Raw genomic sequence first — 14,981 nt, 5'->3', positions numbered from 1 at the left:
GGTGTGTGAATAGCGCGGCGCCCATTTCTTCCCCCTCTCTGACTTCTGGCCGTTTGAAGATTAGTCTGGAGAGCCTTTTCCCAGCGCTCCGTTTGAGCTGATTTCACTCTAATCAGGCTAAAGGAAATTCATTTATTGATGTAGGATCTTTTATATTGCTGAAAGGTCTGATGTTGATGTGCTTTTAATTAATTAAAGATTCATTCATTTTTTGGGCTATTTTTACAATTAATTGGGGGCCAAGCAGTGAAGCGAAGTTTGTTATGACAGGCACCTCCTTGACAGCAACAGGGAAATGATTAAATAAAACTTTGGATAAGTTTGGCTGGTGAAATGCTAATTTGTTAGAAAAGCACATCATGAATAAGCAGAGTTCAGTAGCATGACCAAAGCCCCGAGCGTGTTCCCTCCACAGACCGGTCGCATCCCTCGGTTATGCTGTGTACAACAAGTGCCACACTCTCACTCCGTGATTTATCAGCTGGGTGCTCAGCTCCACGTGTCCCACAACAACAGCAGCAGCAGTGTGGAACACAAGTGAGAAGAGCTCATCTAGGAGGGAAGCAAGGAGGAAATTGACATGAGATATCACAGGCCAGCTTGCCAGTGGCCTTCGGCACTTTTGAAGCGTTTGATGAGATCAGAGCACACTTATGTGGAAATTGCGTAGGAGTGTAAAAGTTCCAACTAAGACCGAGGACACAACAAACTTGTTTTATCCAGAGCTGTAGGGTAGCATCACTCCAGTTGACAGTTATGTTTTTTCCCCAATTAGTTTTTTTTTTTTCGATACAGAAGTGCATGAAATTTGTGAATTGTATATAATTATATATACATAATTATTATGTATCGTAATTATATGTAATTTGGCTTCATTTGTGGATTAATGTTGTTGATCTGTATTAAATGGCACTTACAATTTGTGCCTGGAGTTCGGATCGTTCTTCAGTGGTTGCAGCGAAACTTCCAATAGCCCCGATATTGAGAACTTCCCATTCACTCCTGGATAATGTGCGGTCTATGAATCACATGACTGTTCAACAAATGTCATGTCTGTTGAAGCAACTGGGCTTGGATCAGTCCTGCTTCTTCCCCCCATTGGAGCATGTAGCTTCTCATCAATCAACAAAGTCTGAGGGAACGCTCCAGAGTCTGCACTGGAGAGATGCTTAGATAGATGCAGTGCTATATTATTGAACACCTGAATGTATTTAATGTACAGTAAAGTGGTTCAATTCGACCCATCTACAGTAGCTTGCAGGATTACACTTGGAACACCCGAGCTGTTGATATTTCCAAGGGCAAAATAAATTATTTGTCTACAAAAAGTCAGAATAAATACATTTGAAATGATGTTATTCTGCTTGCAGAAGTATTCAACTCGATAAATTGATCATTGTGGCAGTGCCTGTTTTTGGACATTTAAAATGAGGCAGTGGCCGCTCTGTCATTGTTCTGCTCTGATGTTCCCATTCTTGTAGCTGGCCCATCTACTGTAGTGCTGGAGGGGCTCTCCGACTGGTGCCAGGAGATTCTCAGTAGGATTTGGACTCACAGCTTAAACTAAGCCAGCCCTTCTAGAATATTCACTGTCCTGCTGTTGAGCTGCTCCAGTGGTGCGTTAGCTTTGTGCTGTGGGCCATTGTCCCACTGGTGGGTAATCCTCTCCAGAGCCTCAGGTGTACAACACACTACAACAGGTGTTTGTGTGATGTTGTATAGATTCCCATTATTTCTGTTCTTTCTCCTGAAGTATCAAGTGTCTCCTAGTTCCTAGAGACGAGAAATATCCACACAGCCTGGTGTAGCCTCTGCTGTGGTGGGGGGGTTCTGCAGTGTTCGATTTGCACCATGTAGCGCTTTCAGGGGTAGCCAAACCCCGACCCCTCTCCCACTATTTTGGTCTCATGTGCCCTTACAAATCTTTCCTCTCGTCTGAAAGGAGAACTCCAGTGATTTTTCACACGGACTCCCATTATATCTATTCTCTCTCTTGAATTATCAAATGTTTCCCAGTTCCTGCAGACGAGAAATGTCAGCACAGCCTGATGCTGCCACTGCTGTGGTGGGGGCTTTCCACCCACACACACTATTTTGGACTCCTGTGACCTTAAAAATCTTTCCTTCATCTCCAGCGATTTCTCTCGTAGATTTCTGATTTCTCAAGGTCATCGAGTACTGTCGGTATAAAGCTTGAGTTGCTGCAGCCCTGCAGATAGATAGATACAGTAGGTAGACTGTTGTACTGTATTCCAGCCACTGATTTGTATGTGTGTACTAATGTTATTTCCATTTTCCATTTTTTCTTTTATTTACTCATTTTCTTGGAGGTATTATATACGATATATATACGTATGATACTATATACATCTTTTAGATATTCTGTCATGGTGTATTCTTCTTTTTGAAATGAGGAAGGACATGCTATATTGACATAAAGGTTGAAACTTCAGAATGGAAGCTGTCCTTCACCTGTCTTCTCTTGTGTCTCAAAGATGAATGATTAACTCCCCAGAACAGCTATTTTTCCACTTTGCAGTTTACAGTCTTATTGTGTCATTTCAAATGACTGTCATGCGTTTATTATTTATTTTAGAAACAAAAGTGTCAGATAAGTGTGACTAACACTGCCAGTTGCAATTAAAATGTGATTGAATTGTAGTAACACACTCATTCACTTGCATGAGCATTCGTCTGAAATACGTGGGACTGAATCAGAGAGTGCTTGATGAGGTGGTAACCTTTGGAGCTCATCGTCTAGCTACATGCTTGAACAAGACCTGATTATGACTGCTCCACATCTAAGTAGGCTTCTGCCAGATAGGATATTCTAGCAGAATAACTTATTTATTTGTATGACGAGCACCCTGGGCTGGTGACGTGAGTGAGCACAGCAGAAGTAGAGGTGGCACACTGAAGAGAATCTACAAGCTGCTACAACATCTCTGCCTCTCTGGATAGCTCTTGTGTTTTGCTGCTCGGGGTATCTTCATTGATTTGGCCTCCTCTGCTTCTCTGTCCACAGTTTTGTCTTCTTACAGCTTTACCATTCCCCGTTTTTTGGCAACGAGGCCAATAAGCCTCTCCTGTTACCTAAATCTCAGGTAAGCCCCTAGCCGTATGCCGCTATATCAACATCCAGCCCTGTTTATTTACTCCAATAAGTAACTACACAGTGGGGAAATTAGACTTCTCTCCGAGTGAAAGCTAGACTTGCTGCTAGTTTATAGCCTGTAATAAAACCAACAGTGGTCTGCTATATCAGCATCTCACTATACATATTTTTATTAGACCAAACTTTAAAGCTGAGCTGGTATGTTCACTACTATGGAACAGCACAGTCATTGATTTGTCTTTGTTGCCCGTCTTGAAAACCCTCTCCACATGCTCACTTTAAAGCATGCGCGTAAGATCTCTTTGACCAACTGAGTTCTGTGAATACTGTGAGCTGTGAATACATGTTTACGATATTGTTGGTCTTCTGTCACAGTTGATTGACAGAGCCGTGAAGGTGCTGGACCAGATGCCCCCGTACGACACCCATAAGATTGGGGTGGTGTTTGTGGGAGCGGCACAGGTGAGAATATACTGTATATGTTGTGTCATTACACCCATAAGATTGGGGTGGTGTTTGTGGGAGCGGCACAGGTGAGAATATACTGTATATGTTGTGTCATTACACCCATAAGATTGGGGTGGTGTTTGTGGGAGCAGGACAGGTGAGAATATATATGTTGTGTCATTACACCCATACGATTGGGGTGGTGTTTGTGGGAGCAGGACAGGTGAGAATATATTGTATTTGATATATTTCGTATTTGAAAAAATGCCGTGGGTGCCACGGATGTCTATCAAATGTGTCTGTGCATAGCTCATCATAAACTTGAAGATGTAACTTAATGTGCAAGAAGTTATGTATTGAATGTACTTAATACACTGTATGGTATACATGTGCCTATGATTGCTTTCCTAATCCTAACCTCTCAATGCACTATATACATAGATGAAGCTTTGTTCAAGTGGAGGCCTGATCCATCTCTAGGAAACCTAGACAATAGCATCGGCCGCTGGTCTGGTGTTAGCCGTTTAGACTAAAGCGCTGCGTAGAGCTCGGGCAGCTCTCTCCCGTGATGACCAGTGCTCTTGACACCTGTCCTCCCCCCGGGCCCCGCTCTGCTGCCCGCCGCAGGTGAATAACGAGGTGGCCATCCTGTCCAACGAGTACGGCTCCAACCGCTACGCCCAGTTCCTGACCGGCCTGGGGAAGCTCATCCACCTCAAGGACTGCGACCCCGACCAGATCTTCCTGGGAGGCCTGGACCAGTACGGGGACGACGGGGAGTTCACCTACTGCTGGCACGACGACATTATGCAGGGTGAGGGCTGTGCGTGTGTGCGCGTGTGTGTGTGTGTGTGTGTGTGTGTGGGCTCGTGTCTGTTTTACCACCAGTACCCTGTTTTCTCAGTTCTGCTGCTCTCTTTAGGAACTATTTACGGCTCAGTGTGTGTCCGGTTCTCCTCATGCTGGAGCTCTCCTGCTTCAGTAGAGATGTCCTCCATGCTACTGCTTGAGTCTGTGTTATGTAGCCACTTCTATGTGTAATTCCAGTGGCATGATGTTGGAGTTTAGTGCATGTGTTGCTCCATTAGAATGGAGTGCATGATGCGCTGTGACAGTGTTGTTCCTGTAAGAACACAAGGTGGCCCTGCTGCACTGGATGCTGATGTGAGGAGATGTGTGTGTGTGTGTGTGTGTGTGTGTGTGTGTGTGTGACTAAGCCCTGTCTTCTGGCTCACCTCCCCTGCAGCCATCTTCCACATCGCCACGCTCATGCCCAACAGGGAATCGGATAAAGGCTGCTGCAACAAGAAGAGACACATCGGGAATGACTTTGTGGTCGTGGTCTACAATGATTCCACTGAGGAGTACAAGCTGGGCACCATCAAGGTACGAGATGGAGTCACAGACATGGCCCCAATATCTCTCTCTGTCTCTCTCTCTCTCTCTCTCTCATTCTTGTTCTCATTCTCTCTCTCACACACACACGCACACACACACACACACACACGCACACACACAAAATACCCAGAAAAATTCATCATTACCTTTGTTCCACAGGGTCAGTTTAACTTTGTGGAGGTTGTCATCAAGCCCCTAGACTACGACAGTAACCTGGTCACACTGCAGTGTCGCAAAGGTGAGTCAGAACACTGCTGAGTATGTGGGGACAGGAGAGAGTGATGAGGAGCAGGCTCATATGATGTGGGAATGAGAGAGTGATGAGGAGCAGGCTCGTATGAAGTCAAGTGATATTGATTAGAAAAGTGAAAGCATCAGAATGTTATTGCCATGGAGCCCTTGAGGGGAAGAGATGATTGTGCTGTCAGGAAGTAGATTTAAAAGCCCCATCATTACCACGACTCCTCAGACCTCTCTCCTAATCTCTCACTCTCAGACCTCTCTCCAAATGTCTCACTCTCAGACCTCTATCCTAATGTCTCACCTCTCTCCTAATGTCTCACTCTCAGACCTCTATCCTAATGTCTCACCTCTCTCCTAATGTCTCACTCTCAGACCTCTATCCTAATGTCTCACCTCTCTCCTAATGTCTCACTCTCAGACCTCTATCCTAATGTCTCACCTCTCTCCTAATGTCTCACTCTCAGACCTCTCTCCTAATGTCTCACCTCTGGTTTTGCTTCATCAGATCTGGAGGGCCTGGTGGACACTAGCGTGGCCAAAATCGTATCCGACCGGAATCTTCCGCTGCTGGTTCGGCAGATGGCCTTACATGCCAACGTGAGTGATCTGTTTTCTCGTGTTTCTGTCTCACGTGTCTGAATGCTGGCTTTGCATTTTCTCCACTGCTGCTTGGAAGGATGGATGTGTATCTTGATGATATGTGTGACAAATCCTTTAAATAGCAGTGTAATTATGTCAGCGTTTACGGGATTACTGTGGGAGAGCGCTATCCTATAGTGCTTGCCAGTGAGTTGGGCACAATTAAGCAATAAGCCCCGAGAGGCCGTGGGTTATACTGTATAATCGAACAGCTAAGGGGCGTTGTTAGGCACGACGCGAAGCAGACCCCCTTAGCTGTTCGATTATACAGTATAACCCATCGACTCGTGTGGCTTATTGCTTCTCTAAAACGGTTACTACGTCGATCTAGCAAGATTTCATGAAACAAAGGCACAGCAACGAAAAAGTAACGATATATCCATAGATAATCATTCTTCTGCCAATAAATATATTCCCTCCATATGAATGGTTGCCATGCAACAACAAGACACAGCCACTCCAACTTGTGCTAGTTTTGTGGTAGCGCATTACTATAGAACGAAATGCAGTCAAGGTGTGAGGTTATCGTGATATTTACAACGGCATTGAACGCGATTCAGCCAATCACAATCAAGGACCGGAACTATCCGTTTTAGAATGCTCTTTTTAAGTGGAACGATCACTTTGTCCTTCCTGAATTGGAAAAAAAGAACCAATTTCAAATTCGTATTGAAGTAAACAAAACCTATCAATGTCCAATGATTTCTGATTAAAACAATGGTTAGATGCATAAGTATATTAAAGAATCTTTTTCTCAAACTGAAGGTGACCTTCAGAGAACTCAATGGAACACACGCACACACACAAATACACACGCACAGACACACAAACTCTCTCTCTCTCTCTCACACACACACACACACACACACACACACACACACACACACACACACACACAGAGAGAGTATGCCAGAGTAATTAGAGGCAGAGAGGTGGCTGTGAGTGCCTGGTGTCATCCCACCCATAGTGATAAATATGCAGCAGTGTGTGTGAGCTCATCTGCAGCCCCATGCAGTCTCACTCCCACTGTCTCCTCACACACAGAACACACTCTCCTCAGCTCACACCACGCTACAGCCTCTCATGTCTCACTCCCACTGTCTCCTCACACACACACACACACACACACTCTCCTCAGCTCACACCACGCTACAGCCTCTCATGTCTCACTCCCACTGTCTCCTCACACACACACACACACACACACACACACACACACTCTCCTCAGCTCACACCACACTACAGCCTCTTATGTCTCACTCCCACTGTCTCCTCACACACAGCACTCTCTCCTCAGCTCACACCACTCTACAGCCTCTTATGTCTCACTCCCACTGTCTCCTCACACACACACACAGCACTCTCTCCTCAGCTCACACCACTCTACAGCCTCTTATGTCTCACTCCCACTGTCTCCTCACACACACACACAGCACTCTCTCCTCAGCTCACACCACTCTACAGCCTCTTATGTCTCACTCCCACTGTCTCCTCACACACACACACAGCACTCTCTCCTCAGCTCACACCACTCTACAGCCTCTTATGTCTCACTCCCACTGTCTCCTCACACACACACACAGCACTCTCTCCTCAGCTCACACCACACTACAGCCTCTTATGTCTCACTCCCACTGTCTCCTCACACACACACACAGCACTCTCTCCTCAGCTCACACCACTCTACAGCCTCTTATGTCTCACTCCCACTGTCTCCTCACACACACACACAGCACTCTCTCCTCAGCTCACACCACACTACAGCCTCTTATGTCTCACTCCCACTGTTCCCTCACACACACACACACACTCTCTCCTCAGCTCACACAACACCACACTACAGCCTCTGATGTCCACTTAATGACACGGGTCACTGGAGGCCAGGAGACGGTTTTTCTTCAGTTTTTCTTCATAAGGGCGAGTTCTGCGCTGCTGATTAGATGAGGCCAGATATTGAATATTAATATTGGAGCGGATGAGACGGCCTCACACAACAAGCGCAGCCCGACTGACGGGGGAACTTTTTTGGTGTGTGAGGCTCGTCTTGTGAAAAGTGTCTTTTGAAGAGCAGCAGAGCATTTGAAGGGAGCGAGTTGAGGCGGAGTTGAGTGATGGCTGAATGAGTGACACTCCCTGTCTCTTTCAGATGGCGTCTCTAGTTCACCAGTACCGAGCCAACCCCTCCGACGCCTACGCCTCCAAGTGGCTGGCCAGACTGAGACACATCAAACGCATCCGCACTCGGGTACGCACGCACACTTCTGTCCTCCTCGGTCCTCTCCTCTTCTCCTCACCAGTCACCTCTCTGTCCTCTCCTCCTCTCTTCCTCTCCTCTGTTCTCTCCTCTTCCCCTCACCACCTCTCTGTCCTCTCCTCCTCTCTTCCTCTCCTCTGTTCTCTCCTCTTCTCCTCACCAGTCACCTCTCTGTCCTCTCCTCCTCTCTTCCTCTCCTCTGTTCTCTCCTCTTCCCCTCACCACCTCTCTCTCCTCTCCTCCTCTCTCCTCTCCTCCTCTCTTCCTCTCCTCATCTCCTCTCTTCCTCTCCTCTCCTCTCCTCCTCTCTTCCTCTCCTCATCTCCTCTCTTCCTCTCCTCTCCTCTCCTCCTCTCTTCCTCTCCTCTACTCTCTGGTTAATGCTTCTTATACAGACAGCCCTTTCTAGGCGCAGTGCTTTACTGCGCCCGGTGGGTGAGCTGTTAGAGTGGTTAGTGAGCGGTGTGTGTGTGGTCCCCCTGCAGGCTCAGGAGGAGATCCAGTCGCGGCCCACGCCGGGCATCTCCCTCACCCAGAGCCACGGCTCCATGCAGAGCAAGGCGGCCCACCAGCAGAGCGGCGGCGGCGGCTCCAACCCCGACTCAGGGCAGCGCAAGAGACTGGTGTCCACCGTGGACGACTTCACAGACTTTGTTTGAAGTCACCCACCCCCCCCCCCCCTCCTCCCCCTTCCTAAAACATCTCAGTTTTTTTTTTTTCAAATTCAGACAGAAATTCTAACCTTGCTTATTTTGCAGCAGCATATATCATGCACACAGGCGCTCATGCATGCACACATACAGTAACTGCCACGCCTACTTCCTACTGCCTCTGAGCTGCTGCCCGCTACAGCAGTGGAGTTGCTGATCTTTCTGCCTTCTTTCAGACGTTACAGTTGCTTTTCACACAATCTCCATAGTAGTCCTCTCCCACACACACTCACACACTCTCTCACACACACACACACACACACACACACACACACACACACACACACACACACACACACACACACACACACACACACACACACACACAACTCCTCTCAGCTATGCTGTGCAGTCTCTGCTGTAAATGAATTGGCTGCTGCAGTGCTAAGCTAATGACGGGCACTTTGGCACGCCGTGTGTGTGTGTGCTAAAGGGAGAGGTTCTGAATTATGGCTCATTTGCACAGAGAACTAGTCTGCAACACGTGCAACAAGACCTCAGTGGCACCAAGACTCACTGAGACACAGACAGATCTATTTGCCAATCCTACAACTACCCCACCCACCCCCCACCTGCCTTTTAAAGAAAACCTATAATCCCCGCCATGCAGTGTAGAGAGGGATGGTGTGTGTGTGTGTGTGTGTTTTACAGTATGTGACCGTCTGTGTGCAAGTGTTTGTTGTGTTCCTTTATTAACAAGCGAGAGAGAACCGAGATGGCCTTAGGAGAGCGATGAGTACAACACTAAACTGTGAGTGTGAGCTGTGTGGCTGTGTTTGCATTTGTTCAAATAAAATATTGGATTATCAAACAAAGAAATGTCTGTCTACTTGTGTGAGTCTCAAATACATAGTCATGCTTTTCGCTCTCCATAAGGGGTTGATTTGGTTTGGAATGTCTCAAATCCACGCTAATTAAATTCATACAGTGGGAGGATTGGTCAGAGCTCACCCAATGTGAACAACACTACAAGATGCCTCTGTGTTGAGATCTCATTTGCTCTCCCATTATTTTTAAATCTCATCTCTACTCAAGGTGTGCACCTGTTCCATTGTTTACAGTAGGTTTTAAAAATGCCAATTTCTTGCTTGATAAAACAAGTAGGAAATGATGCGCACTCTAGTCATGGCTGTTACCTTCCTAATTAGCCCCCACTGGGCAACTCAAGGGCATCCAAACAATCGCCTGTCTGTCCAGGAACAAGCACATTTCACTCTGTGCAGTGCACATACATACATTTGCATGTCATAAATGCGTGTTACCGTCTGTTTGTTATTCATGGTAAACAGTATCATCTGGGTGTCTGGTGCTCATCACTGCCATGTGAATACTGAAACTGCATATTAGGATCTCAGGTCTGATGGAGACCTGCTCAGCGTTACCTTGGCCAGACACTCGTTAACTCCTAATGGGCGTATCGTATGGACAAAAACAAGCTGGAGACGTGGACGCATGAGCTGTCAAATTCCTTTATTTGACTTTGTCAAGTGCAAAAGCAGGACAGGAAGTGCTCCAGATGGAAATAGACTGATACCGTACAAAACAGGAAAACATCATGCCTTACCATACGGAAGATACTGTACAGACCACACATGACGCGTGGAATAAGGACACTTTGTTTTAAAACACTTTTAACACACGAAAACATAAACACAAACACATAGGTGGGCTTTGGCACTTGAAAGATAAGTAATTCACTCCTGTTGTCATCTCTCCTGGTCATATCTTATTGGTATTGTTTAGCAACATTTAATATGTTTGATTAAACCTCCACACTTGGGTACTGCTTTCTACAACAAGCTACTAGTATATTTCCAAGTAGCTTCAAACCTTTGGCCCAGGTACAACTGGGATATATAAATTTAGAATTTAAACTTGTTTGCGTGAAAGAATGCCCTCATAGTCAGTGCTGAATTTATGGGAACAGACATCATAAACCATAATCAACAAACTATTAATAATATTTACATCAGGTCACACCGATATGTACATACACACTGACTCATGGCAATAGTGAGAAGGGTCTCCTGGTATTAATGCTGTATTCATGACTTGCTGCTAACTTATTGCTTTTGACTGGATTTGTGGACATGAATCAAAACATTTGGAACACCACTTGGGTCACGTGTAGAAAGCCCAACCAGCACTTCTATCCGCCACAGACATTGAAAAAATAAATCTGGTTTAAACAAAAGGTTTGGAAAAAGTATGTATGTCCCTGAGATACTGTAAGGTAAACATTGTGGTTGTCGGGGGGGTTGGGGACTGATATTCCAGGAAACATTTCGGGGAAATATCAACACATTATGGTAAAAAAAATAGAAACCTCATCATAACAAAATCATGGCAACAGTTGTACATCCTGATGCAATTCTTCATAATACACGGTTCTAGATAGCTGTTTCTTAACAGGGGTAGAGATAGACAAGACATACATGTTAAATACGGTCTACAATAACAGCTTGACATGGAAATAAAGTGCTAAGAACAAAAGGAAATTACCTTCATTTTAATTTAAAATAAATCAATGCATAACTGATTAGCAAGCTTTGCCAAATCTACTTGTAGAATAACGTGAGTGAAGCTATCTCTTACTGATATCGTACCAAGCTTATTATATTTCCACATACGCTTACATCCTCACAAACACTTAACATATGTACATCAATACAAAGTGCTTCATTTACATCCGACCGCTTCTGAAGGCCACACAAAAAACAATTAAAACTCCAAAAATAAAAACATTATAATAGCTAAGTAACTACCAATACACATGACTAATGTGAATAGTGTACCCAAGTTTGTTTCCTGCTGTTAAGAAGGAAGGAGGATGCTGGTCTTTTCTTCCTTTTCAGTTTTCCCTTGTTCCCTCTATTCCTGCTTCGTCTTTCTTTCATTCCCATCTCTGTCCATTTTTCTTGCGTTCTCCCACACTCATAACTTACGCTCTATCTGTCCCGCTCTCTCCACTCCCTCTGCCTCTGTTCACGTCTCTATTGCAGTCTACATTGATCAGGTTTGACCCCCCTCTCTTGCACACAGATGGGGAGAGAAGGTTTAGGAGTCCTGAGGAATGCCATTTCATTAGCACCCTGATAACCTGTTAAGGTGTGTGGGTGTGTGTGTGTGTGTGTGTGTGTGTGTGAATATACGCAAGTGTGTAACTGTACAAAATCTACACCTACACCAGTTTTTTAAAGCAGTATATGTGTACATGTGCCAAGCAAGCATCGATTCGTGTGCATTTCAAATAGTAAAGCGGCACTATACATGTGAGTGGTACGTGAGAGTGTTTTCCTACTACTTGTGGGTGAGCAGACCATATAAGGTTAAGCACATTACCTGTGACTTTGAGAATAGCTTCCATCGAAACAGAACAGACAACACTAGTACATTTCAAAAACAAAACCAAAAAAAGAACACCAAACAGCTTTGTAGTTGTGGCAAAAGCGCTGCACAACAACCGAAATCTCTCAAGTCCACAACTGCGGTCGGCGGAGTTCCTCAGGGGTCAGTGTGAGCACGAGCCGTGCTGTCGTCAGGATCCGACCCCGCTGACCGCCAGGGTCAGGAAGGGTCAGAGACCGGGCGGGAAAAGGACTGGGAGGGACAACGGATGAGTAAACAAACAAACAAACAACATGGCGTCCTGCACCTCTGTACTCTTCCATCTGGGAACCAACGGACTCCAACCGGAATGACTCATCAAGAGGTCCATGACTCAGGCCACCAGGGATCCATTAGGTCTCCTCTTCTCATAACGCACCCTCTTAGTGATCCAGCTGATCACAATCATCAGCAATACTGCCATTAGTACTCGTACACTTCTCTAGCGGACGCACCAGAGACAAAACCAGCTGCCACTGGTGCTTCCTAGAGACCTGATCTGCTCTGCTCTCTCTCTCTCTCTCTCGCTGCAACAGTTCCTACTTCAGGCTCTCTCATTAATAAACACAAAAATAGCACTTCCTCTTCCTCTCTCTCTCTCTCTGTCGCTCTGTCCTGTGTGTCCCTGGGGGGGTCCTCAGGGTTTGGGGTGTCCTGAGACGGGCCTGTCTGGGTTGGGGTGCACCTTGTTCTTGAGCGGCGGGGGTTTGCTTTTGCGCTTGCGCATGGGCACGATGGTGGTGTGCGCCGGGTGGCGGAACAGGCTGGAGGGCGTGCGCCCGTCCCTGTCGCTCGACGTGTCCCAGTCCAGTGCCCGCGGGATGGGCGGCGGGGTGGCACCAGGGCCACAGGCGCCAGGGCCTGGAGCAGGAGCAGGAGGAGGGGCAGCCACCACCGGAGGGGGCAGGGGGTTGGCACTGGCCTTGGGCGCCTGGCTGATGACCGTGCTCCCGGGGTCGTGATGGGAGCTCCGACTGGCCTCTGTCCACGGCGCCTTCTGACCGCTCCCTTTGTGCGGGCCCTTGACGTGCGGCTGCTTCCTGGGCGCCGCCGGGTCTTCCGTCCTGCTGGAGGTCCGGTTGGATGTCCGGCTGGATGTCCGGCGCGTGGCGCTGCGCCTGCCCTGGCTGACCTTGCGCGCTCGACTCCGACTGCGGCGCTGCAGGCGCTCCAGACGGCACTCGTGGCGGTACAGGTCCTCGGTGGCCATGGTCACTCTGTCCAGCTGCTGCAGCAGCGCGTCGAAGGCGGGCATCAGCCGCCGCAGCGTGGCCTCCATCTCCGCCCGCTCCTTCCAGCTGTGGCCGCCCACCGCCGCGCCCAGCGCGCCCAGCACCACGCTCTGCCCCGGCGCCTCGGCCAGGCTGCACGGGCTCCAGGACACGGGCCGCCACGAGGCCTCCGAGCTGCCGTCCACGCTGTCGGGCGACGGGGGGCCCTCGGGCGTGTCCAGCGGGGGCAGGCACAGGGACTTGCAGTCGCTGGTGGAGGACGAGCGGGACGGAGGGAGCTCCATGCCCTCGAAACGCACCTTGTGGCGGAACTGAGGAGCACAAGAGGGGCCGGTAAGTACCATAGCAAGTTGGTTATGCTAAAGTGCCATTCACACAATTAACCGTAACCATAACCATAATGATAAAAGTGTTCACATTGACCAGCCATATGAAAAGTCTCTCCTCGTGATGGCTAAAATGTGATTGGTTAGCTTAGCTCTGTTAGCTTTTTATCGTTCTCGAAATCGGTCTGAAAGTGATCCCCAACGATATCGTTCATGTCGTTGTTGTTATAGTCTATGTGTGAACGACTTCATTCATATTATATATGAGCCATATTTGTTTATAGTTATCTTTCATGGTGTGAACGGCCCTTAATGCCAACATATAACCACTTAATGAAATGATCTGAGTAGCCAACTGAATGCTGACAGAAACCCATTTACATCTTCAGCCAAAGGTTGGAAAGAGCACGCCATAGTGCCATAGTGCCATAGTGGCCCACTGCCCACTGCTCTCCCCCAGTAGTGTCCCCTCCTCACCTCTTTGGTGCGGCTGAGGCCCATCCAGATCTTGAGGCGCCTGAGGAAGAGCTCCACCATCTCGTAGTCCTGCAGGTCCACTGCGGGCCGGTACAGCTCCTCGCGCGCACACCTGTAGTTGCGCAGCAGCGCCGAGGTGACCAGCCAGAGCAGCGCCAGCTTGAGCACCACGAAGCTGCAGTGGAACAGCACCGTCCAGCCAGAGCTCGCCGCCGGACCCCACGGCTGCCACGCCACCAGGCCCCGACCCCCGCTGCCCAGCAAGGCCAGGAACACTGACCGCACGCTGCCGTAACCCTCTAGAACCGAGTGGAAGAGCTGCAGGGGAGACACGAGGAACACATCAGGACACGGAACATAAACAGTGTGAAGTGCTTGTTTTAAAGTGACACTTTATTTTCCTACAACTGTAATTAGTTTTAGATATCAATGCGATATTTGGAGAAGGAGACGTGAAGAGCAAAACAAGAGGCCGTTATTTATGAGCGCTATTGAAGTGTCAATAAATAACGTTTGTATTCTGGCAAGAGAATGTAAAACCTGTGGGAAAGTGTTGTGACATTTCTACAAATATGAGATGCACACAGTATCAGTTGTTCAGAGCGAGATCAAAGATGTTTTGCATGAAAGCGCTTCTATCTGTCTGTTGCCCGCTCTCTACTGAGAGGATGTCTGCGAAGGTCATCGCAAAAGAGAGGCGGTCAGTTCAGACGCGTTTGAAAGAGAGCACAGTTGTGGCGTTGTGTGTCCACA

General features: G+C 47.6%; 2 protein-coding genes across 3 annotated transcripts in view; one reads left to right on the top strand and one right to left on the bottom strand.

Annotated features, from left to right (window-relative positions):
• Window positions 1-9,639, top strand: part of tsc2 (TSC complex subunit 2) — a 55,937-nt gene extending 46,298 nt beyond the window's left edge. For both annotated transcript variants that reach the window (XM_062548750.1, XM_062548743.1), the window contains 8 exons: window positions 3,026-3,104; window positions 3,491-3,577; window positions 4,190-4,376; window positions 4,809-4,948; window positions 5,120-5,198; window positions 5,709-5,800; window positions 7,989-8,087; window positions 8,582-9,639. In XM_062548750.1, coding sequence (XP_062404734.1) covers window positions 3,026-3,104; window positions 3,491-3,577; window positions 4,190-4,376; window positions 4,809-4,948; window positions 5,120-5,198; window positions 5,709-5,800; window positions 7,989-8,087; window positions 8,582-8,755 — 937 coding nt within the window. In that variant the 3' untranslated portion in view covers window positions 8,756-9,639. The remainder of the gene's footprint in view (window positions 1-3,025; window positions 3,105-3,490; window positions 3,578-4,189; window positions 4,377-4,808; window positions 4,949-5,119; window positions 5,199-5,708; window positions 5,801-7,988; window positions 8,088-8,581) is intronic.
• A 622-nt stretch (window positions 9,640-10,261) lies between these two features.
• Window positions 10,262-14,981, bottom strand: part of pkd1a (polycystic kidney disease 1a) — a 78,267-nt gene continuing 73,547 nt past the window's right edge. The window contains exons 48-49 of the mRNA XM_062535783.1: window positions 14,229-14,546; window positions 10,262-13,736 (exon numbers count right to left, since the gene is read on the bottom strand). Of these exons, the coding sequence (XP_062391767.1) occupies window positions 12,831-13,736; window positions 14,229-14,546 (1,224 nt within the window). The 3' untranslated portion in view covers window positions 10,262-12,830. The remainder of the gene's footprint in view (window positions 13,737-14,228; window positions 14,547-14,981) is intronic.

The sequence above is a fragment of the Sardina pilchardus genome, chromosome 1 (assembly GCF_963854185.1).
Source record: "Sardina pilchardus chromosome 1, fSarPil1.1, whole genome shotgun sequence".
Classification (NCBI taxonomy): Eukaryota; Metazoa; Chordata; class Actinopteri; order Clupeiformes; family Clupeidae; genus Sardina; species Sardina pilchardus.
This window is presented reverse-complemented; position numbering and strand designations above follow the sequence as displayed.